We start from the raw sequence: 22,555 nt of genomic DNA on the forward strand, positions 1-22,555 counted from the left end.
ACGCTTGGCATTTGTGTGCTTGTGCATTGTCACACCTGTTACTGCCTAAATGCTGTTAAGTGGTTTTGCCAGGGGCCGTTGTTCTGCAGGGTGTCTGTTGCTGCAGATCTGGCAATATGTAGATGTGTACCTGACATAATCAAGCCCATAACTCCAATTATTTGAGAGGCAGGGGATGGGGGAAGAAAACAGCTTCTGCTGGTGCCAGGGTGTTTGCTTCTTGCTCCCCCTCCTTTTCCCCTCCAGGCAGTCCCTGTTCTTTGATTCATTACAGTTGGGTCATTCCCTCTTGTCTAGGCGCAGAGGCCACCAGTCTCATGGTCCTTCCAGCAGGTAGGCTGCCTCAGACAGTTATGTTTTTCCTGCTGTCTCATCACTTCAGGAAAAAAAAAAAGATATTTTTCTTTGCTGCAGAAGGTTCTGCCAACTCGCTACGTGGCCTACGCCCAACTCTGCCTCTCCCCATCATCTTTGTCATCTCTTGTTTCTCTTTGGTCTATAAGAGTTAAAAATTAGGATTTCCCTGCTCTGTAAGGGGTACCTCACATGGGAAGAGTCATATCGATAGCCAGAAGAGCAGGCCTCATGTTATCATTTCCAAGTGATTAATTCAAGCCCTCAGCAATGTTTTCTTCTCCAAGCACTTGTCCACAAGCATGTCCACTCCCCTGTAGATGCACTCTTGCCTTATGCCTCTCTGCTAGTGCTCTCCTTTCTCTTGAGCATCCCAGCTGGCGTACCCGCTCCATACCACCTACCTCCCACCTCTCAATTCCTAGCCACATTTTTGAGACCAACACTTTCTGGCTGGCTGTCTCAGGATATTTTTGAGCTGAGCTTTTATTATCTCTTTTTTTTCCCTCTGGTTTTTCTCATTTTCACCAAAGTTGTCTCTCCAGCTATCCAGAGTTGTTCTCTTTCTTCCCTGAGTTTGTCCTTGATCGCCAGAAGGAAGAAAGGGAGGTTTCTGCTTGCTTCTGCACAGCATGGCATGGGCAGGGCTGAGCCAGTCTGGTGTCCTCTTCCTCTGGTCAGTGGGACACGCTGTGTTACCCTGCTAACGCCTGTGTCCCCCACGATGCTGTTCAAGGGGGAGCAGGACTCTGCAAGGTTGACATTACCAGCACGGGACAGGCTGAGGCTACCTTCTGCTACTCCACCCCACTCCCAAAACAGGGAAGTCACTCCACCCCAGTGGGTGTGCTCTCCACTTCCCAGGATATAAACTGGATAGTTATCAATGGCAGTGCTGTCTCAACCACCAGCATATCCCTATCTGCACAAAGTTTTGACCAGCTATACATATCTGGCAAAGTGGAATGGGGTTTTGGCATGTTTTCAAGTATGATTTCTGAGCTTCTACTCCCTGTAGATAACCCTGGATGACTTGTATGGAAATGTGATGATTTATCCTAAATTTTGGAGGTGTGTGTGGTTGTTTTCAGCCTCCAGCCTGTACCCTTTGATGCACATCAGTCTGTCCAGCAACACTGAAGTCTCTGAAGGGCATGACTGAGGTATTCCCTCCAGCAGAGATGCCCTTTTCCACAAGACTGTTATTAATTTCATATTTTAAAGCAGTCCCCTCAGTGATTCAAACTTGTTCTCTACTTTCAGTAACCATTACCATGATAAGCAACATTGGAGAAATGCCATGTTCCTGTGTTGGACTCCTAAACTGGAAAAAATCTTGAGAATAGATCTATCTCAAGTTTTACTTAGTCATGCCCAACTTTCATCTCTGTCAGTCTCTGATAACTGAGGTTCAGTGTTGAAGGAGCCTTGGCCTTTTAATTGTGCAGGACCAGAAATGTCTTTTGTAACTGCTTGTTGTCTTAGGAGAAAGATTCAGAGGTGCACAACTTTGTCAGAGTTGGTCTGTCCAGATAGGAAGCTTTGCTATGCAGTCCTATGGAATTTCATCAGCTCTGCTTCTGCTCCAAGGAGCTCTTCAGCCATGTTTTAGAACCAGACAGGTCCCTGTGACACTCGTTGTCTAAAGAAAAAGTGTATTAGTTATATTCTTCTAGGAGCTTCTCAAGCATTTTTCTGTTGGGGACTCTTCATTACTCTGTGATGAGTAAACAGACTTTTCTAGCCTCTTTAGCAGTATCTTCAAAGTTTTGGGTGTCCTAAGAACGTATCGCTACAGAGAAGGTATCATGAAGCAGTAGACGTGTCGTATCTGGTAGACATACCAGATGCCAGCTGACCTGAAATTTTACTAGCAAAGAAATGCAGCCTTTTTTTCCTTTTGAAGCATTTCACAGAGAAATGATGAATTCTTTGTTTTTCCTTGTATTGTGACCTGACGTTGCTATGATTTTTTTTTCTTTCTGTTCTTTGTATTTCAAAGATGTAGATAAGAAATCTTACCAGCTGTATCGAGTCTTTTAAAAATGCTTCTGACTAGAGATGTATAGTTTCTTCTGCACTGAAGTAGTTAGCTGTCCGAGGCTAGAGAGGCAGTGCCTTTAACAGTGTCTTATGATGGCAGTATGTGATAGCCAGAGGCAACTGTGTTTGTAAATAGAGGAGTAACCTCATTGCAAAGGATGCTATAGAGAGCTAATTAAGGGAAGGAGAAGCTGTTTATGGTGGATTGTGTAATTGTTTACTATTTCAGATACATTTTAAAGTGTTTTCAATGCTATCTTAACTTCATATTCATTCCCTTGCACTTCAATTACCTTAGGCTTTCTTAAATTACATGAGCACATGTTCATAAAATTGCAAAAATGGAAGATTTTTAGGGAGTTTCAATGGACCTGGGATACACGTACTCATGTATTATACGGAATACATTCATAACAAAGTGCTTTCTTTGCAAAATTGTCCTTTAAGAAGAACAGTGTTGCAGCAGCTAGAACAAATGACACACCAAGAGATTCACTTTGTATTAGGAGAGCAAACTGGATGTTTGAAATGTCCTTGTCATTTACCACTTGATCTTTCAACCTTCATTGTAGCATTTTGCACGTGTTTTTCATTCAATTCTTACATTTTTATGGAGTTGGAATAATTTAAAACTGCTAGGGAATTTACACTGCTTCTCATCTCCATTAGATGTGACAATGACATTGTAAGTTATTTTCCCAGCAATTACTTTGCAGAGTTCATAAGTTCAAAAGGTATTAAGTTCAAAGCTTGAGACCTTCGATCCAAGCAGAAAAAAAAAGTAGCAGAAGATGATTTATGATGATTTAATTATCTTTAAAACAGATTATATTCATCAAGCCTAAGAGAGCTTAAAGAAAATTGATAGAATTACTACCTTTAGCTTAACATGGTTTAGTTATCCAATGTGTATTACAAGTAATGAAACTGGGGAGGGGGTGGGGTGGGAGGTACCTCACAAAAATCCTTGAGAGGTTTTCATCACTGAATCATTTACATTGGCAGGAACGTCAGAGAGATCATGAGATCATTTAGTTCAATGTCCCTGCTGGAGCAGGGTCAGCTAGAGCAGGTTGCCCAGGACAATGTGCAACTGGGTTTTGCATATCTCCAAGGATGGAGACTCCACAGCCTCTCTGGGCAACCTGTTCAAGTGTTTGATAGCCCTTACAGTAAAAAATGTTTTCTTGTGTTCAGAAGGAACTTCATGTGTTTTAATTTGTGCCCATTGCCTCTTGGCCCATCACCTTGTGAGCGCAATCCATCAGGCCCCATGGACTTATGCGTGTCCAGGTTTTTTAAGTGCTCCCTAAACCTGGTGGTCCTCCACCAAGGGTAAGTCTTCCTTGCTCCAGACTTTACTGTCTGGTCTCAGGGGCCTGGGATTCCTGAAGGATGGTCTTACTAGTAAAGAAGGCGTTAAGTGCCATGGCCTTTTCTGTTATTTGTCACCAGGTCACTAAGGAAATCACATGATTTCCTTAGTCTTCCTCTTTTCTTTCTTGATGCCCTTCACGTCCCTTGCCAGATTCAACTCCAGGTTGGCTTTGGCTTTCTTAACACCATCCATACAAGATCAGATAGAAACTCTGTGCTCCTCTTGGGTCACCTGTCCTGCTTGCAACTCTTGTACACCGCCTTTTTATATCTTGAGTTCAGGTAGGAGCTCCTTGCTCATCCATGCAGGCCTTCTGCAGCCTGTGCTTGATTTCTTACTTGTTGGGATGGATCTTTCTTGAGCTTGTAGAATCCTTGAGTATCTGCCAGCTCTCCTGGACCCCTCTAATTTCCAGGGCTGTATCCTATGGGACTCTTCCAAGCAGATCCCTGAAGAGGCCAAAGTCTGCTCTCCTGAAATCCAGGGCTGTGGTGCTGCTTTTTGCCCTGTTCCCTCCTCTTTGGATTTTCAACTCCACCATTTCATGGTCACTGCAGCCAATGCTGCCTCTGACTTCCGCATCCCCGAAATAGTCCTTCCTTGTTTGCAAGTGTCAGATCCAGGAGAGCACCTTCCTTGTCTGCATCTTGATCACCTGTGTCAGGAATTCATCATCAATGCACTCAAATCTCCTAGATTGCTTAAGCCCTGCTGTCTTGTCCTTCCAGCAGATAGCAGGGTGGTTAAAGTCCCACGTGAAGACCAGGACCTGTGAAAGTGAGGCTTCTTCTGGGTGTTTGAAAAAGGCCTCATCTACTTCTACCTGATCAGGGGTCTACAGCAGTCTACCCACTACAAGAGCGCTCATCTTGGTCTGTCCACTTATCTTGACATTTAAGCTCTTTACTGACTCCAGATCCATACCAAGGCACAGAGCTCCATGCATTCCAGCTCCTCCCTCACATAAAAAGCAACTTCCCCTCCTCACCTTCCCAGGCTGTCCTTCCTAAAAAGCCTGTATTCCTCCATCACAGCACTCCAGTCATGTGAGCTATCCCACCATGACTCCATGATCCCAGGGAAGTCATAGCCCTGTAACTGCACACAGACTTCTAATCCTCCTGTTTGGCCTCCGTGCTACATGCACTTGTGTAGAGGCATTTCAGAGAGGCACCCAAGCATGCTGATTCCCCAGGACAGGCTTGAGACTTTCCCCATCAGGCTGTTCTGCAGGCACCTCCTTCTTTGCATGCCTATGCTCAAAGGGATACCACTTCAGCTCTTCTTTGTTGATTGCCATGTCTTTTCTGCTCACACCACCCCAGGCCCTTTGCCTGCCTACCCTGTCCGCAGCTTCCTTAGCTGCTTGTTGAGAAACCACTCCCTCCCCTGTTGTTTCTAGTTTAAAGCTCTGACTACCAGCTTGGCCAGCCTGTTGGCAAAGGTACTTTTTCCCTGTTTAGTCAGGTGGATCTCATCTCTTCCAAGAAACTGTTGACTCTCAAAGATGGTTCCATGGTTGTAGAATCCGAAACCCTCTTGCCAAAAGCAGCCGGTTGTTCATCAGTACAAAAATATCAGCTCTTGTCACTAAGAGGGGTGGGCTGCACCTCCCATCTGTACTGGGTGCCGCATGAACCCCAGAGGGTCTTGCCTTAAGTTTCTAGGCAAGGTAATGCCCTTTTGCATGTCCTGCTCCTCTCAGGAGTCAAGACATCTGAAACACAGTAATCCACAAAGCGGTGGAAAGCCATGGCCCTGTGTCCCAGTCCTTGCAACGCACCATTTTTAAAAGCTTTGAGCCCCAGTTATTTGAGATTTTCTGCTGTAGCTATAAGCAACCTCTTGCTATCTTTGCTGTGCTACTTGCGGACACTTAATCCTTTATATTACCTTCGTCTGCCTAAATCTGCTTTGTGTAGGTTTGCTTAAGTTATATGGCAAAGCCTCTCTTCCTACGTTTAGGGAAAAAGGCTTAGTTTCAGGTTTGAGCTACTGTTCTTCAAAGAGCAAGTTACTTACAAGTAGTCACTCCTGCATGTGTTCAATAACCGTGTTTTGATTTTGCTTTATTAGATTTAAAATCAATATTGCTTTTCATACCAATGACCTAATCCTTATTAAAGCTCTGCCCTGACAACTTTCAAAGTTCAGCAGTTTCTTTATAAGCCTATGAAACGGGTACAGCCTGAGCTCTTTTAAAGAAAGGAAATTGATTTATTTACCTATGCTGGATTTAAAAACAGTTCATTTTTTTTGTTCCAAATAAAAATCATAAGCAGTCTGAGATGGAGAACTGTGACTTTTATCTCGCCAATGAACTTTCAAACAGTCTGAGCCTGTGTGAATTATAGTGAAAATTATATTGTTCCCTTTGTTTTAGCAGCCACTTTCAGAGAAGTTCACTATCTCTAGTTAGGAAGATCTGGTTAGAATGATGCTGATCTTGCAGTTTACTTCTGTACAGATGCTATAAGTTGAGTGTCCTCAGTTTCCTTCTAACTAACTTCGTAAGAGTGCAAGAATCTTTCTAAGACAGCCTCTCACTTTACAGATAAAATTCAGGGGGTGATTCAAGAAGCAGCTGGGCAAACAAGGTAGCAGAAACCCTCTTAGAGAGTTTGTCTCTTTTACTTTTTTCAGAATTTAATTGCCAAATATATTGATGGTTGTTATGCTTCTCCTGTGTGGGTTTGTGAATGGAGTAGCATCCATAGGTGTGCAGGCGCAAGAGGCTCTTATTTCTTCAGAGGGAAAATCAAGTGCAAAATGAAGGGGCCATCATCCTTGGGACACAGGATTTCATAGTGCTTAATGCCAAGGTTGACCTGACCTTTCCCTTGAGTAGTTTGGACCTAGTTTATAAGACAAAAGCTGTAATTCACAATTGCTCTTTTCATGAAGCTGGTTCTTTGAGGAGAACAGAGTGAACTTTACCTGTGATGAGTTACATTTTATTTATCAGTTAACCTCTGGGTTGTTTTCAGATTATATCAAAGCCCAATGAACCAGCTCGCCAGCATGAAAGCCACCCTGAGGAGACAGAAGAAGAGTTACGGGAACACCAAGCCCTTTTGGAGGAGCCATACAGCGACAGAGTTGCAAGCCAGAAGGAGGCCCCAGGGCTGGCCAACATGGTGCAAGTGAAGCAAGAACCCATCGAGAGTGACGAGGAGGAAGCAGAGCCACAGCAGGAGCTGGAGTCTGGGCAGAGGCAGGCTGAGCAGGAGCTGCTCTTCCGTCAGGTGAGCTTGCAAAATACCAAGTTTGGGACTTGGTTCTTTGTAGAAGATTGTTTGGTTCTTGGTAGTCACCTTATACTGCTCTAAGGGGGAGAAGCTAGGGGGAACCAGCTCTTGAGGATTTGCTACATAAAGAAACCTGCAGGTAAAATCAGTGCCATCCTTCCTCAGAGTCACCGTGTCAACTCAGAAGTCCCAGGGAGGAGAATCTGGATCACCTGCACAAAATGCAGTCAATATGTTTGCAGCCACTGAACCACTTTCTGTTTGTTTCTTTGGGAAGACAAAGTGTCTTAACATTTTTGAGCACTAAATACTAGGAGAGGATTTTATGTTTTAAAACAAATTGACTGCCCCAGAGAAAGGCTGGATAAGGGAACAAAGGACAAGGTTCATTGGAGGGGGTTCCTTCTTCAGAACTGGAGATCCCAGAGATTGCAGCTGTGCTCACTTTTGAGGGTAAACACCAGAGGCTTGTGGATTGCAAGTAATAAATCCAATAACAAAGTAGCATAGCATAATCTTCCCAGTTACAGGGCAGTCTCCTAAAAGCTGCCTGTTGTGGTAGCAGTAGTGAAGGTGAGAAGGTTGCAATTCTCTTAAGGCATCAGTGCTCTGCTCATCTTTGCAGCCCTTAGTACTCAGCATCTGACTGTACCTACAGCCATGCGTAACTCCCGCATGGTATCTGCAGCCAAAAGCAGATTGCTGTAGCCATGCCAGGGTGTAGCTCTCTTCAGTAAATCCACAGCCCTTGGCTAGGCAAAGCGGACTTGTGCCAGGTTTGCAGTTGCAATGTCTGTGAACCAGGTGCAAATTTGTTGCTCCCTGTAGTCATCTGCATCTCACTGCTCACTGCCGTCTTCCTAGCACTGCAGAGCTGACTCGCCTGTCCCGCATGAGTGTCGCTGGCTGTTGCTCAGAGACTACATTTTTGGTTCCTTATTGAGCAGCGTTATCTTCATAACAGCACTGCCTTGAAGGATCAATGCCATTACCAACCATGCTTGTACAAAGTATTACTTGGTTTATACAGTCACATCTGAACCTCGTTGCCTTAGTAAATAAATTAAATGTAATATGCTGCTAATGATGGACCACGGTGATACCGTTCCTCTGAAAGTGCAGCCCCCCTGCCCTAGTCCTGAATGCATGGTCACACCTGAGAAGTCTTAAAAATATGATGTCCTTTGCAATTATTTTGCCTCAAAGAGGGGAGGAAATAAATAGAGGAAATGGGAAGGTGGTTAGGCTGTGGTTGGAGTGTGGCAAGCTGGAACAGCCATCCCTTCTGACCAAGAGCCTGTCCAGCTGATGGTGTGGCTGCACAGAGAACCAGCTCAAATGAAAACTCCCTCTCCTGCCTGGGGTCTGGTTGAGCCGGACTCATTCCCTGGTCTGGTGCATCGCACTGTTAAATGCACCAGTGCAGCAAGGTGGGGGCACAGGGGGAGGAAGACGTGGCCAGTCCCAGGGGGAGGATGGAGCTGCTTGTGCTAATGACCCTGCCAGCATGCACCAGCTTCAGGGCTGTGGTTTGAACGTGCTGTGCTTGCCTGACTTCGCTCTAGAAATGTGCACATCTGTATTTGCTACTCGCGTGTGTGTCTGCTTATCTATCAGGGAAAGGAGTGCAAGCCTGCAAACCTTAAAAATCCTTAAAAATCCTTTTATGAAGGCACCACGCAGACTTTCAGCAACTACCTGCTTCTTTTCCCCACAGCAAGCCCTTCTGTTGGAGCAGCAACGTATTCACCAGCTGAGAAACTACCAGGCATCGCTGGAGGCAGCTGGCATGCCCGTCTCTTTCGGAGGGCATCGGCCTCTGTCTCGTGCACAGTCCTCACCTGCCTCGGCCACCTTCCCGATGTCCGTACAGGAGCCACCCACTAAGCCAAGGTTCACAACAGGTAATGTTTTGGGACACTGGAGGCCGAAGTGGTGGGACTGTGGTTACTGTTTTGCCTTATATTGTGCTTTTCCGTCCTGTCCCTGCAAAGCTATCTGTTCGGGGTCTGCGTCTCAGCTGTGTTTGTGGTGTCCATACCATCCTGTCTTCTTCGAGGATCAGATTCAGTTGTCTTACGCCCTGTTGTCCTGCTTGTCCCTTCCCCAGAGGGACAAACACCCTACAGTCCAAACAGAAAATAACCTGCAAAAATCAATAGAAGCATAGCACAGTACTTTAATTATGTATCTCCAGAAAAAAAAGGACAAGTCATATGCTGTGACAAGCCTGATTTAGATGCAAGGCGGAGAGAGGCAATGTTATTGAAAAAGGACAGCATGCCAAATGCAGTATCTGTTGGCTGTGTTTTCTGCACCTTCTCCAGTCCCTGTGCAATCTCATCCCATAAGTTATCCACCCTGGGCTCTGTGCCAGCCTACCCCTCCTTCTGAAACACAATCTCTGCCCAGGAGTCTGTGCCTGTAGGTTAGGAAACGTGAGGTGGGTTGATTATTTCAAGTTGTCAGGGTGCAGAAACAGGCTGAAGAGTGTTTTCTTACCTGTTGGGTATTCATCTTGAAGGAAAATTGAGTGCAATTCTGCATTTGTCTAGTGAAAACCAGAAATGCAAAAAAAGGTGTTAATCTCCCCACAAAGGTTAAAGGCAAAAAATAATTGTTCTTCCTAAATCCTGACAACCAACTTTTTTCCACCAAAATCCTTTCTGTCTGTTCAGTAGCCTTAGTAACAGATGAAAGTTAATTTATGTGCAACTTTTCAAGCCCTGTGTTGGGTGATTAGGCAGACTTATTTTGAAGTCTGCCTTCTTCCCCAGATGTCAAGCTCTATTTTGTGAATGAACATTTTGCAATGTGATGTGTGCCTTGGGAAAAGGAAGGGAAAAAAAATCCAGAGCACCCAAGTAAAAGCAACTCATGATTTTGTTTCTCTGTCACTTATCCATTTATTCTTATTTAACCCACACTTTTTGCATCATTAAAATCAGCACTGTGAATCAGGTTTATTTTCAGACACTGACGGTATAGTAATAGTGATATGTTAAAAATGACTGTTCTTCAGCTGCTAGCTGCAGGGTGGGAAGCATGTGCGATCGGCTCTGTAAAAGCCCAAGCAGTATCCCATTTTTGCAAATCAGCCCTTGGAGTCTCTATTTGTTGTTAATATTGAAACCTTGAGTTTCAGCAAAACTGCATTTCTAATGCAACCAGTTATAGCAAGATTATTCTAGATTTTGGCTTTTGCCAAGGATACAAAGAAGGGTAGTCCCCTGGCTCACGGTCAAACCAGATGAAACTTGATCATCTAAGACACTTAGACCCAAAACATTTGTGCTTTAAAAACAAGGAAGCCTGGCCCTGCTTTAAGAGATTATTCATTCCCTCTCTTTCTTCCCTTCGTCTCCTCTGGTATTTAAGTTTCCTTGTCAATCATATGCAAGACTTTGAACATACAATAACGTTTCCTACCAGAGGATATAAGTTTGACTCAGATATGTGCCTCTAAATTTCATTTAAAATTACAGGTAACAGTTAAGAATGCAGATTTTGAGAACTGTGCTGCTTTGAAAAGACACTGTTACAATGTTATGATTTATTTTCCTTGAAGACAGGGTTTAAAAAAAAAAAAAAAGCGGCTTAAAATAAGAGGTGGAATATCATGTTGCTTTTATATAGCACCAGACAATCCAGTGCAATGATACGAAGAATGCTTAGTGTATTTCACCTGTTAAATATCCTTTTCACGGCATTTATCCAAGTTAAGACTCCAAGGGCTTGATTTTTTCCATTGCCTTCTGTCTCGTGCAGTTGTCTACTTTTATGCTAGATGAATGAAGGAGGAAAAATACAATAAAATGCTGTCAAGGGAGGAAGTGTTGGGCATTCACTGGCACTAATAAAAGTGCAAAGCATAAAAGGTGAGACCTTTATACTAGTCCTATAACTAGTCCTTCACCTCGCATAAAAAGTGAAGGATTAGTTTAACCTTCACTATCTGCGTAACAGTGGCAGGAAAAAAAGAGCCTACTACTATGGGCATGCAAGCACAGAAAGGAAAGACAGGCATTTCAGCTGTTGAGCATGTGTGTGCGAGTTAGGTTGCTAATGTTTTCTTGAAGTTGTCCACGATGTGTCAGAGATTGTGTTTCTGGAGGTGGATACTAAAGCTTAATCACTAGGATTGAACTGTTCTTTGAAAGGCAGGAAATTAGTGTCTTGGGTATTTTTCAAAGCAAGCAGTGCTGAAGTGCATCAGGCTTCTTTTTCGCTAGGAAAACCCATCTGTTTGATAAGTGACTGCTTTGGAGACTGATCCTAACATGATTATGTGCTTTGGATTTCAGAGAAATTAAGATTTGAATTGTTGTGATCGTTTTGTGAGAGGGCTGGAAAAAACAAACCTCATTCAACGGCCCTAATGAAGCCAACCGTGATCGCTCTAGACATGAATGTGGCTCTGAAGAGATCAGTTATTGTCCAACAGATAAAGGAATTGTTCATCACTTTCATGTTAGAGATATCATATAGAAAACGCTAATGCTTTCTCTGGACAGAGTTAGGACCAGACAGCTGGAAATTCTGGGTTTTATGTGTAATTTGTTTTCCTGTCTCTATTAGTGACCAGTACCTGAGACTTCAAAGGTATAGGGAAAATACACCTCTCAAGTATGATGTGCATTACTCCACATGAAAGTGAAAACACCGCCCTTCCTGACTTCTTCAAGCAATCAGTTTTATGTCCCGAAGCATGACATTTAATTTTTGTTCCTACTAGCATATAAAAGAAAGCTAGTCCTTGAACTTGCCCTCGCTAACACAAGTAGCCCCCGTGGCTTTAATGAATACTTCTGCATGCACTGTTATACACACTTGAATAAGACTTCTCAGGTTAGGCCATTAATTTGCATAGCTCCAATTATCCAGTCTCTGATCTCCTGTAAAAATGGTTCCACAAATTATTCTAATGTTCTGCATTAAAGTATTTTTCATTTCTGATGAAGGCATTTATTCTCTCCCGTGCAGAGCAATACAATTATCTGAACCTCAAATCATATGTTTGTTCTGCCAAGAAAAGCGAGTTGGTTATGCTATAGTGCTGACCTTTAAAAATGATTGTTCTCGTGTCTTAAAGAGTATTGCTTCCAGCACCACTTAAACTTGTAATGGCCAATGTAGTTTTGTAGTTATTTTAAGCTTAAATTGCCAAGCTTTCCTTTGTGTGTGTGTGTGTGTCTTCATCTGAGTGTCCCCTACCACAGGAAGGAACTTGGAACAGTTCCCTTCTTTCCAGTGATTTAGTTTTTAAAAAAGAGAAATGTTGAGTGACATGGGATTACAGTACAGAAGAACTTCATTGAGACACTACTGTTATCATTGAATCATTCGAAAAGGAGAAACTTTATAGATCAACCAAATTCTGTAAACCCCGCTGTAGTCTCCATTAACAAATAGAGATGAGTAGGCGTCCTGGCACCCCGTTTTCTGAAAACCTTTTTTTTAACCCCTTTGTCTACCAATGTTGATTAGGCTCAGTTACCAAAACCCATTTTAGATGAAAGCTACCCAAACACGTGTAGCTTTCCAGCACTTGGAGATGCAGATGAGGAGGTGCTGGTTTGTGTGGCTAGGGATCTTGCCCGCGGCTACCTGTGTTTGCTCTCATCGGTACAGCTCTCTTAGCTGGCAATGAGTAGGATGAGCTGATAAATACCACTGCCTACTTCTGAGCTGACACCAAACTTCCTCCAAAAAAACTGGGAGATACCTGGCAGATATGCTGCACTGTAGGAAGACAAGGGAAGAACAGAAGGATATAAGGTCAATGCAAAAAGCTGTTTTTTCATTTGCATTTATCTTTGATTTGATCTGTGTTGGCTTCTGCCCTACCAGGCTCTAGGGTTACCCAGGTACAAAATAGAGAACAAGATGGAGACTGTTGATCTGGCTAGGCATTGCTTTACCTATGTACCTAGAGTTGCATCATGATAGTTTTTCAGGAGTTACTATTTAAAGCTTAAAGGCTTGGGGAAAACACCCTTTAAAAAGAAACTTGCAACACAGATTCACGTATCGACTGTTTAAATGGTGTTAGACCCCTTCCAGCTTTGCAGTGCAATCAGTATAATTCACTGTGAGGTTGTGCCCAGCTCCCAAGTAGCAAAAAGATTTGTTAGAGCAACAGCATTAAGCATCGTCTGGGAATCCAGGAGGCGAGAAAGAAAAGTCTGCTTAAAAACACTGCTTGAAAATGCTTGGAGTTTTTTCTACAAACTTACATAGGTATGGCATGAACTAGCCTCAGATTTATCTCCAGTAGTGCCCTTTGCAAATGGGGTGCAACTTCTCGTTCATAGCTTTCCTATATTATATTTTACTTTTCCCATTTCCATTAGTGATTCTGTTCTCTGATGCACTCTCCTGCCTGTGCTCTATGCAGCATGGTTTCCCATTGCCCTTCTCTTTGGCCACCACCTGAATGCCTCAATTGCACTATCTTTTAGTCCTCGGTGTCTAAGGTCAGTGTCCTCAGAGGCTGCAGTCCTGGCCCCGCTGACGCCAACAGCAGAGTGCCTGTGGACTGAAGGGAGCCAGGGTTGCACCCAGACCGGTCAACAGCTATCTGATGAATGACTTTCTGCTTGTACTTCTTTTTGTTTAAATTCAAGGCCAATTGTTGACTGTGAATATATATGTTGAATAGATATGCATGCAGCTTTCGGCTTTAAATCTATAACACCTAGTTGTCGTCCCTGTAGATATGTCTGGAAATTAGAGAAGGAAGAACCACTTTCCTTTCTTTAATATGAATGATTTAGCCAAACCTAGTGCAGTCCCATATGGTCTAGGAGTACATCTACATGGGGTTCTTTTGGGTAACAAATACTTTGTCAAAATGCATGATGTCCCCTGAAGGTGAGTTTCCTTCAAAAATAAATTAACCTGAGGCAAGGTTACCACAGACCTTGTGCTACTTTAAATTAACTCAGACTGGGGAGTTCTCATAGACAGCCAGCCTTACCACTGGGCTACAGCTTCTTTTCAGGTGATACTTACAGTGCTTGCCTTTGCCCAGGAGCTCCTAATGAAGTTTGATGCTGTGAATCAAACGTGGGAGACCTCTACAGAGCTTTGCAGCACGATCTTATTTAACTGAACTTTGGCTAACCTAAAGGCAGTCAATTAACCAGTGCTCTGTTCTCTTCCTAGAACTGAATGTGGTTTGGGTTTTGTTGGTTTTTTAATTCGCACTCACCTACAACAAAGCGAGGAACTGCCAGATACCTCCCCTAAGGCTGAATACCTGAAAGTGTCAGTGCCAGCGTTTGCCTCAGAGGGGAAAGCCAAATTTTTCAGTGGCAGAACATGCCTACACTCAGCCAAAAGGTGTGATTGCAGCTGGAATCAAGCTTGGGTACATGCAGCAGCGTGGCGCTCAGCTCCAGGTTACGTGTCCATGTATGTTCCCAGAGTCTGGTTTCTTACCAGCCCCTTTGAACTCCATGCAGTTGCAGATTGTGCTGTCTATCGGTACTTGAACTGGCTACATGGAAGCTCCTTGAGCTGTGTTCACACTGCCCGCTTACAGCATAGGTGTGCTCACCTGGGATTTCGGAGGAGCGATACCAGTTGGCGTGTAGACCCTTTATGGTTGGGATCTGGAAATAGCTCCTGCCTTCACTGCTAATTCAAAAGCTTTAGATTCTCATCGAGACTTCCGATTTGCAAATTTATACTGTGCTTTCAGACAGATATTTCTTGCAAGAAACCTTACTCCTCGGGGGGGAAAAAAAATCCAACCCTTTTTGTTCTGTTTTCTGGAGCTTCTGGCTGAAGGGAACAGTAGATTTAAACATTTGAGTATGCTTCTCTTGCTTCCGTGAAAAAAACGTCTTTTGTCCCCGGGACTGCATAGCTGTGGAGGACCTGCTGTTTTCCTCCAGTGGAACATTGGCTATGAAATCATAACTCCCCTTCCAAAAACGTACCCGGGCAACTCTGGAGCATGAATCAGTCTCCTACACTGTTATGCCATAAATACTTGGTAATGCAAGGGGATTTAGCTGCCTGACTCCCACGTTCAAATGAAACAACACTACTAAATACCTACATATCGTGCTGAATAATTATGCCCAAGCATGTGCTAATAGCCTTAATTAGCATGTTGTCAAATAACGTTGATGCAAAAGACTTCAGCATAAACTCTTCTGTGAAACATAGTGCCTGCTAACGACTTATTCTTTCTGGTTTTTCATCCCAAGCCCTAGAGTCATTTTAGCAGCAATTATAAAAATTCCCAGTGGAAAAGTTGCAAGTCAGTCCCCTCCTAGATCACATTCCTATGCCGGCACCTTTGTACTCATACTGATGCTTTCAGTTGTCACCTCCTTCTGTCACTCTCAACTTCAGTCTGCAGAGATGTTGACTAATTTCTTTTCCATATCCATTGAGGATTTCCAGAGGAAGGGATTGTTGCAGGTTTGATGCTGTTTCAAAGCAGCATCTTGGATTTTCATTTCTTAGAGCTCTATGGCTCCTGGTAAAACACACAGTGTTTGTCCAGAAGTGTTCAGTTGAATATAAAGTACTGTAGTAAAAAAAAAAAAAGGGTTTTTTCCATATATCTGGCAATTTTATTTTTTTTTTAACTGAGAGCAATTTTGTAACCTCTGCTGCAGGCCTTGTGTATGACACCTTGATGCTGAAACACCAGTGTACCTGTGGAAACACAAACAGCCACCCAGAGCATGCGGGGAGGATCCAGAGCATCTGGTCCCGGCTCCAGGAGACAGGTCTCCGTGGCAAGTGTGAGGTAATAAAAAATACCAGTGAAGGGGGAGATGAGGTGGTGGGCCTGGGAGAAAGGGAGAATTTGGATTTGTCTGGCTGATTCAACTGCTGGATTATGAATATTTTTGGGGGACTGATTTCTCGTCTGGATGATAGCGTATGTACCGAACCTGCAGCTCAGGCTGTTGATTGCTACCTGGATGTGCAAACTTTATACTGCATTCTGGCTTGAGATTTTTATAGCTCCAGCTGTTGGCAATGTTTTGCCATATGTGGCCTGAGTTTAATCCATTCCTAGATGACTGCTTACGCTTGTGTGTGTGCATCTGTCAGGAGTACTTTTCTGGCGATCTGATTTCATTGCATTGTGATGACTGTTAGAAATTTCGTGAAATGTTGGAGAATGCTCTTGCCCAATGTTGCAGTGAAGCTGCTTCTGTAATTTTCATTCCTATTCCCTGTAAACTGGAAGTCCCTACCAAGCGTTGGATTTTGAAGCAGCCAAAGATAAGAGCAAGATATGAAGTAACCGTGTTATTTGTTATCACTCCAATCATAACAACAAAAGCTGTGGAGCAACAAGTTTGTATTTCTGTGGTTTAATATTTTTTTTTAATACTCTTTAAGTAGTGGTCAACCTATAATGAAGATACTGTAAAAAGAATGAGGGTAGGAGGACATAACTAAGCACTGTTCCATCACAAGAGGTTAAATTAATTGCATCGGACATACATGTTTTAAGCAGAAGGCAAACCAAGATAAAAGCTTAGATACTGAAATTAAAAAACTAATGATTAACAATGGTGATTAATAATGGTGAATAATTATTATTCATAACTAATAGCAATGATGATAAATTAATGGTAGCATGTGTTCATCGGTTCTTTGAGCATCTGAGGGGACTGAATCACACATATTTTGAGTTATGTCAGCATCTGGCTAGAAATATTTTCTGAGCAATCAGAAAAGACATCCACGTGGTGGCAGCATTGCCATTGGCTAAAGTTCCCCGTCATACCCTTATTTATCCCTGAAGAGAGCAAGGAAGAACTTCAAACCTGTTTCTGTCTATGGAGACCCATTTAATTTTGGGATTATTATTTGGGACCAAAAAAAAGTACCCCACTGCTGTCTAGCTCCTCTATTTAGAAGCAGGAGTTAAATCGTGCAGTGCTAATTGCCTTGCCTCCTAGATTTGTGTTACAGATGTTCTCTAATGTGTGAAGGTCTTCACTGTATGATCCCAGGTTATTTTCCTTCATTTGGTATTTTCGGTTGCTCTCATGATTAGAGTCTTGATGTTCACCTGCTTTCCACCTGTATTTCCCTTCTGACCATTGGTGACATTCAGCCTCATCTTGACTTCCCTTTTCAGAAAACTATAAATACATGATGTTAGCTTTCTGCCTTAATTCCGGTGTTTTCTTCTCTGATGGCTTTCTTCAAGGTCTGACCTGCCATTTCAGGATAACCAGCTGCTCTAATTGCACTTGTTTCTCTCTCTAGTTAGCTTTCCTTTATCCCCACCATCTCCTACTCCTGCCCAGACCTGTGTTAAAGTTTCCTTCTTTATCCTAACTTTTCTCATGGGCTTGATGGGCACAACCTTTCCCTGTTTCTCCATCTCCTTCCTACCCTCCACACTTCACTCTGTTCTTGATAGGTTTTTTTCTGGAGCCACTTCTTCACTTTCCGCTGTCCTTGACCAATGTAATTCTTTTCCATGTTGCAAAGCCATTTGGTCACTTCCCTGCCCTTCAGAGTCTTTCTGAACCTCCTCAGTGGGAACCTGTGTATCAGTGAGCAGAGCGGAGGACCATTTCCTTCAGTGAAGATTACCTCCATGTCAGGTGCACTTGCATGGCAAGGGGACAGCTTTTTAGACACAAGTGATCTCTGCTGCTAGGTTGGAGCATGGGTATAAGCTGTTGGCATTGCCTGGGACAATGGACTTGTCTCCTTACCACAAGGACAGGAATGCTATAGAGTTAACATGTAAAAAATTTCATTCTGTGGGACATATTCCATTATATGATTGATTTAGAAGGAATTTTGATGTTTGGCCTAATAATTATGATTACTTTTAATAATTATATTACTTTTTCAAATCCTTGTTGTCTATGCCAAAGTTCCATGCAGGACAGCATGAGCTGTGCCCTCTATCCCCACCCACAGTAGTGTACATGTGATGTGCGAACTTTAACGGAGCTCTTTATATGAGGATAGTGACACTTAGTACCAAGGCAGCCTGCTATGTATCTACAATTTTTTTAATGGATTATAACCGCTCCATCTGCATAGCAGCCCTACAGGCACTCAGAAAGAGGTGAATATTTTCAGAATTAGTAGTAGGTCTGCAGTGGGTCAGCAGCAACACCTGGATTATAGCACTCAGAAATTTGCCAGGCTGCACACTTAATTTTTTGCTGAGCTCCCGTTTTATTCTTTTTTTTTTTTTTTTTTTTTGTGGGGGTTTTTCTGGGCCTTTCACAAAAATATCTTCCCTCTTATCCAAGGGTGGTTTTGATCACAGAATTTTTTTTTTTTTTTTTTAGCTGGTCTTGCTGGTGGACACATGTGTACATGCTCATTTTTATCTTCACTGTTGCAGGTCTGTTGTCCTGTGGCTGAGATGTTATGAGCCAGTTAAGTAAGCCCAAGGGCCTGATGTTAAAATTGTTTGTGATTATGTAGTTTAATCCATTTCTTACAACTCATATTTGTAAAAGGACAGTTTGAACTTTGACATTTCCTTATCCTCACGTTTCCCCTTCCTTCCTTAACAGCCCTTTGCTGTGGTCTGGGTGTGGGTATAGTTTGATTCTGTTGGTTGCAAGTAGTTGCTTGACACAGATTAAAAACACAGTGCCCTGCGTAGTAAATAATCCCATACACACTGTGTGGGATCAGACGAGACTCCACTGGATCCCTGTCCTCTTCCAGAAGGAGTTTAACAGCTCTCATTCCCCCCACGACTGCATGCTGAAAATAAATCCCAGCTCTGCTTTCTCATGCAAGCTCAAACAATTCTGGGTGTTTGTCTCCTGGAAGTGTTCTTTTGGTGTTTCTGTTGCACATATGCCCCAAGCCAGAAAAGGGCTTGCAGATAAGTATTTTTATCATGCATGCAAACAAATGCTTGCTTTGAAATTTCAGAAATGAACTAAAACCTGTTTTCATCAGGCAGCCGAGAGGCTCCTAGACAACCTGCCAAGTGCTGAGTTCCTACCATTTCTCTCAGAGGCAATAGAAGTGATCCAGAAGGGGCATGAATATTTTTAGAACAGAAAAAAACACATCGCTTCCCCCCGCCTCTCATTTTTCAGCAGTGAAACAGATATGTATATGCTAAAGTTGTCCAAAAACTGTTTTACATCCAGCTGAGGGGAAAATGTGTGCTAGATTTGTGGTGTGATAGGTAAGAGTCTGGCAGAGTCGCACAAGTCTAAAGATGACCCTTTGGAGTGAAAGCAGTTGTCCAAACTTAACGACAGCTGTGGTTTAGAGTATTGCTTGTTTAATTAAGTTAGCTTTATAAAATATGGCAATTACTCTGGTGTACATTCAGAATTTAAAAGCAACAATTATACTAATTGAGGCAATCTCAATAAAAGAATCTGCCCCCCAAACAAAAACCCGCAATCACAGTATAGTGTAGTCTTCCCAGCCTTCATCAAGAGCGTGAGGAGATCGATAGGTTTTGCTGTGTGTTTCGAAGGTAATCAAATCCCTGGGCTACTCAACTAGGATGGGGAAGAATGAGTTCCTCAACCAGGGTCCGTCTCCAAGCACGTCTTGGCAGTAATCCTGCGTTGTTTAAAGCATGAGGACTGTTAGCTGAAGGTTAATTGCAGCTGCAGAGGACTGATATTAAAAACCAGACCCAGGGCTGGGCCATCTGTAAGAGCAGAGCCGTGTCTGCGGCGTTCCTGGCACAGCATCGGGCGGGTGTCCGGTTGGAGTGCAGGATGAGTCCGGGCGGTGAAGCCTCCAGAGAGCCACTCCGTGCCCAAGGTTTCCCATCGCAAAGCACCGAGGGCGTGTGGGAGGTGGTGACAGTGGTGCCTGGGAAGTTGGTCTCTGGAGAGAAGCTTTGTAGCTGTTTTCATGGGGTTTTGTGGCTTTTTTGGGGCCACAGCTGGGACAAGATCTGGCTTGCGGTTGTTCAAGATTCATATACTCTTCTGCTGAAACATCATGGGACGAAAGGGTGAATAAAATGCAAACTAAGAAGCTAGTGGGGTTTTTCTTTTGTTCAAAATGCAAAGGAAAAGCTGGCTCCAAGGAAATAGATGAAGAGTGCAGAAGGAAGCATATAAAGCAGTGGGAGAGGTGGTGTGGTGAAACAAAGGTCAGGTTTTGTGCGGAAAGAGGCACAAAGGAAACAGGGTAAAGAGCCAACTAGTTCATCGGGATTAAGAAGCCAACTCCTGAGCTGAAAAACTGGGGTTTAGCAGCCAGGAAGGAGGTTAGGCGAGGGTGCAATATGGAGTAAGCAAGCTCAAGTGAAGCCTTAAAGATAACAGTATCAGGACTTAAGAGCTCTTAGAAAGCAAGAAACTGCTCAAATTAGGAGCGTGGATGGCAGGCTGAGCCGTAGCCTGAGATACAAGTCGTGATGGGTCTGGAAACAGGAGTGAGGAATATGTTTTGTTCTCCAACTTTATTTTGGGGCTATTTAATTCATTTTCTTGGTGTCTTTGTGTTAGAGCCAAGGACAAAGCTTGTGGTGTGTGAGCTGGGAGATGAGAAAGGTGCAAAAGCATCTCAAGCATAATCCTTTCTAACCAGGCAATGCTTACTGTGATGTTTGTGATATATATTTGTTTCAGTAAGTAGTAGCTTTTTCCTTGAATGTGTTTTACTTGCAACACAGAAGGAAGTTCTCTGTCTACTCGTAGTTTCCATTCGGTTATGGGTGTCACATGGAGGGGTGGGTAATGTTGATACCCTCCTAAAGAGCATGGAGCTTGGATGTCTTGGTAAGGCCACTTACTTTAAATGGGAGCAGCCCTTCCCCATCACAGGGAGCTGAAGCTGTTTGCATTCATGGAGGAGCTGGCACGTTATTGTGACAAGCTGCCGTTCTCCTGGTGTCTTCACATAACACCAAGAATGCTATTTCTGTACGTCTCCTAAATGTAGCAACTGAAAATGGCTCGGTACCTCTCGTTCAAAGGAAGAGTTGGCATATGGGTTAGAGGGAAGCCGTAAGTCCTGAAAGGGGGTACTGAGGCAGGCTTACCACGAACAGAAGAGGAAGACAGGATAAAAGTTCAAGGGGGATTTGCCAGATATTTCCATCCCTTCTGGGTCTAGCATTTTTGTGATTATTGCCTCTTTAATGGGATGCTGTATTTTTGCCTCATCATCAACCTCGGGAAATGCTAGGTGGTGGAGCAGAGCACGGAGAAAATGAAAGAGGAACTTGTGAGCAGAAATGCCAAAATTAGGAGAGGCAGAGTACACGAACGCTCCTGCCGTGCTTTGATTTCTGCTGCCTTATGCCTCAAACAGTTTTACAAAGTGATTTCCTGTGCGCTTTGCAACACGTGATGGAGGCTTATGCTGAAGGTTTGAGACCAAAAAAATCCCTCGAGTTTGTTCTGCAGACCGTGCTTCAGAGGTGAAGGTCCTGGAGTCCCTGTGTCCCCAAGTGTGCTGCGCCCTGGGATGCCCTGGCTAGGCCAGGCTGCAGCCCGAGATGGCAGCGTGGTGCGAAAGCTGGAAGTGCCGATGCCTTTGAAGCATCTTGTCTCTAGCACTCCTGCAAAGTAAGCGGCACACAGCATTGCATTCTGAGCGGCAGCAGCTCTCAGGAGCGAGTGGCAGAGTTTGACCTTCTCTTCAGAACAGGTTTTCCATTTCAAAGTCTACTTTTTTTTTTAGGAGTGTGATTTCTTTTTTCCCCCCTTTTTTTCCTTTAAGCTATCCATTTTTTTAATTCTCATTAGAAACCCTGCTTCTCCAGGAATGTGGAAGTCTTAAAAAAGCAACTGGCTTTGACAAAGCCAGGGTGAAGTCTGTGCAGGAGGTGCATGCGTTCCTGCATGGGCTGCACAGCAGGATACTCGTTGCTGAGGCTCGTGTCTTGGGTGACACGACTACAAGAGGCTTTCAGAACTTTCCAATATTTTGCTGTTAACTATTTATATTTTAGTATTACTATTGCAGAGAGGAATAATCCTGTCGTTCCTTCTATAGGAAACAACCCCCCAAAATGACAACTCCTTTTAAAGTGTTTTAGTCAAAATCATGATGAAAAATCATGAAGTAATTCTAAGCCATATAAAATACTTCTTTTTGTTTGGTTGGTTTTTGTTTTGTTTTGGAGGGGAGGGGCAGGCACGCATGTTTCTGAAGCAAAGCAATCCTTAGTTCTGAATAACTCCTTCCCCTGTCTCATGGCCACCTCTCGACTTACTCCCAACCTCAGCACTTTCTCAACTTGCTGCATATTTCCCCTGCCAACATTTTGGAGGCAGTCGCAAGCTCCCAGTTGAAAAGGTGAGGTGTTTTTTTGCGCTGCTGTGGGCATTGGTTGCCTTCTCTGGTACACCTGATATCCCCCCGGCATCGTCTGCCTGCTGGGGAGCACTCATTCCTGTGCAAGAGGCCACAGCGTGGTCCTTATATTCCCAAGATTTAGCATCTCCACGTAGCACTTTGTTCTTAACAAACATATTTTCCATCGCAAATGGGTGATGGCAACAAAAGATAAGCCCCAAAGGTATGCTGGACCCCTATGACAAAAAAGGGGAAAAGATCCCATATTTGTAAAATG

The 22,555-nt window shown here is 43.5% G+C and overlaps 1 protein-coding gene across 1 annotated transcript in view; it reads left to right on the plus strand.

The window, feature by feature from the left end:
• Positions 1 to 22,555, plus strand: part of HDAC4 (histone deacetylase 4) — a 235,465-nt gene that overhangs the window by 170,056 nt on the left and 42,854 nt on the right. Inside the window, exons 13-15 of the mRNA XM_009320769.1 lie at positions 6,763 to 7,020; positions 8,741 to 8,927; positions 15,660 to 15,793. Coding sequence (XP_009319044.1) covers positions 6,763 to 7,020; positions 8,741 to 8,927; positions 15,660 to 15,793 — 579 coding nt within the window. The remainder of the gene's footprint in view (positions 1 to 6,762; positions 7,021 to 8,740; positions 8,928 to 15,659; positions 15,794 to 22,555) is intronic.

Source organism: Pygoscelis adeliae, unplaced genomic scaffold, assembly GCF_000699105.1.
Source record: "Pygoscelis adeliae isolate BGI_AS28 unplaced genomic scaffold, ASM69910v1 Scaffold63, whole genome shotgun sequence".
NCBI lineage: Eukaryota > Metazoa > Chordata > Aves > Sphenisciformes > Spheniscidae > Pygoscelis > Pygoscelis adeliae.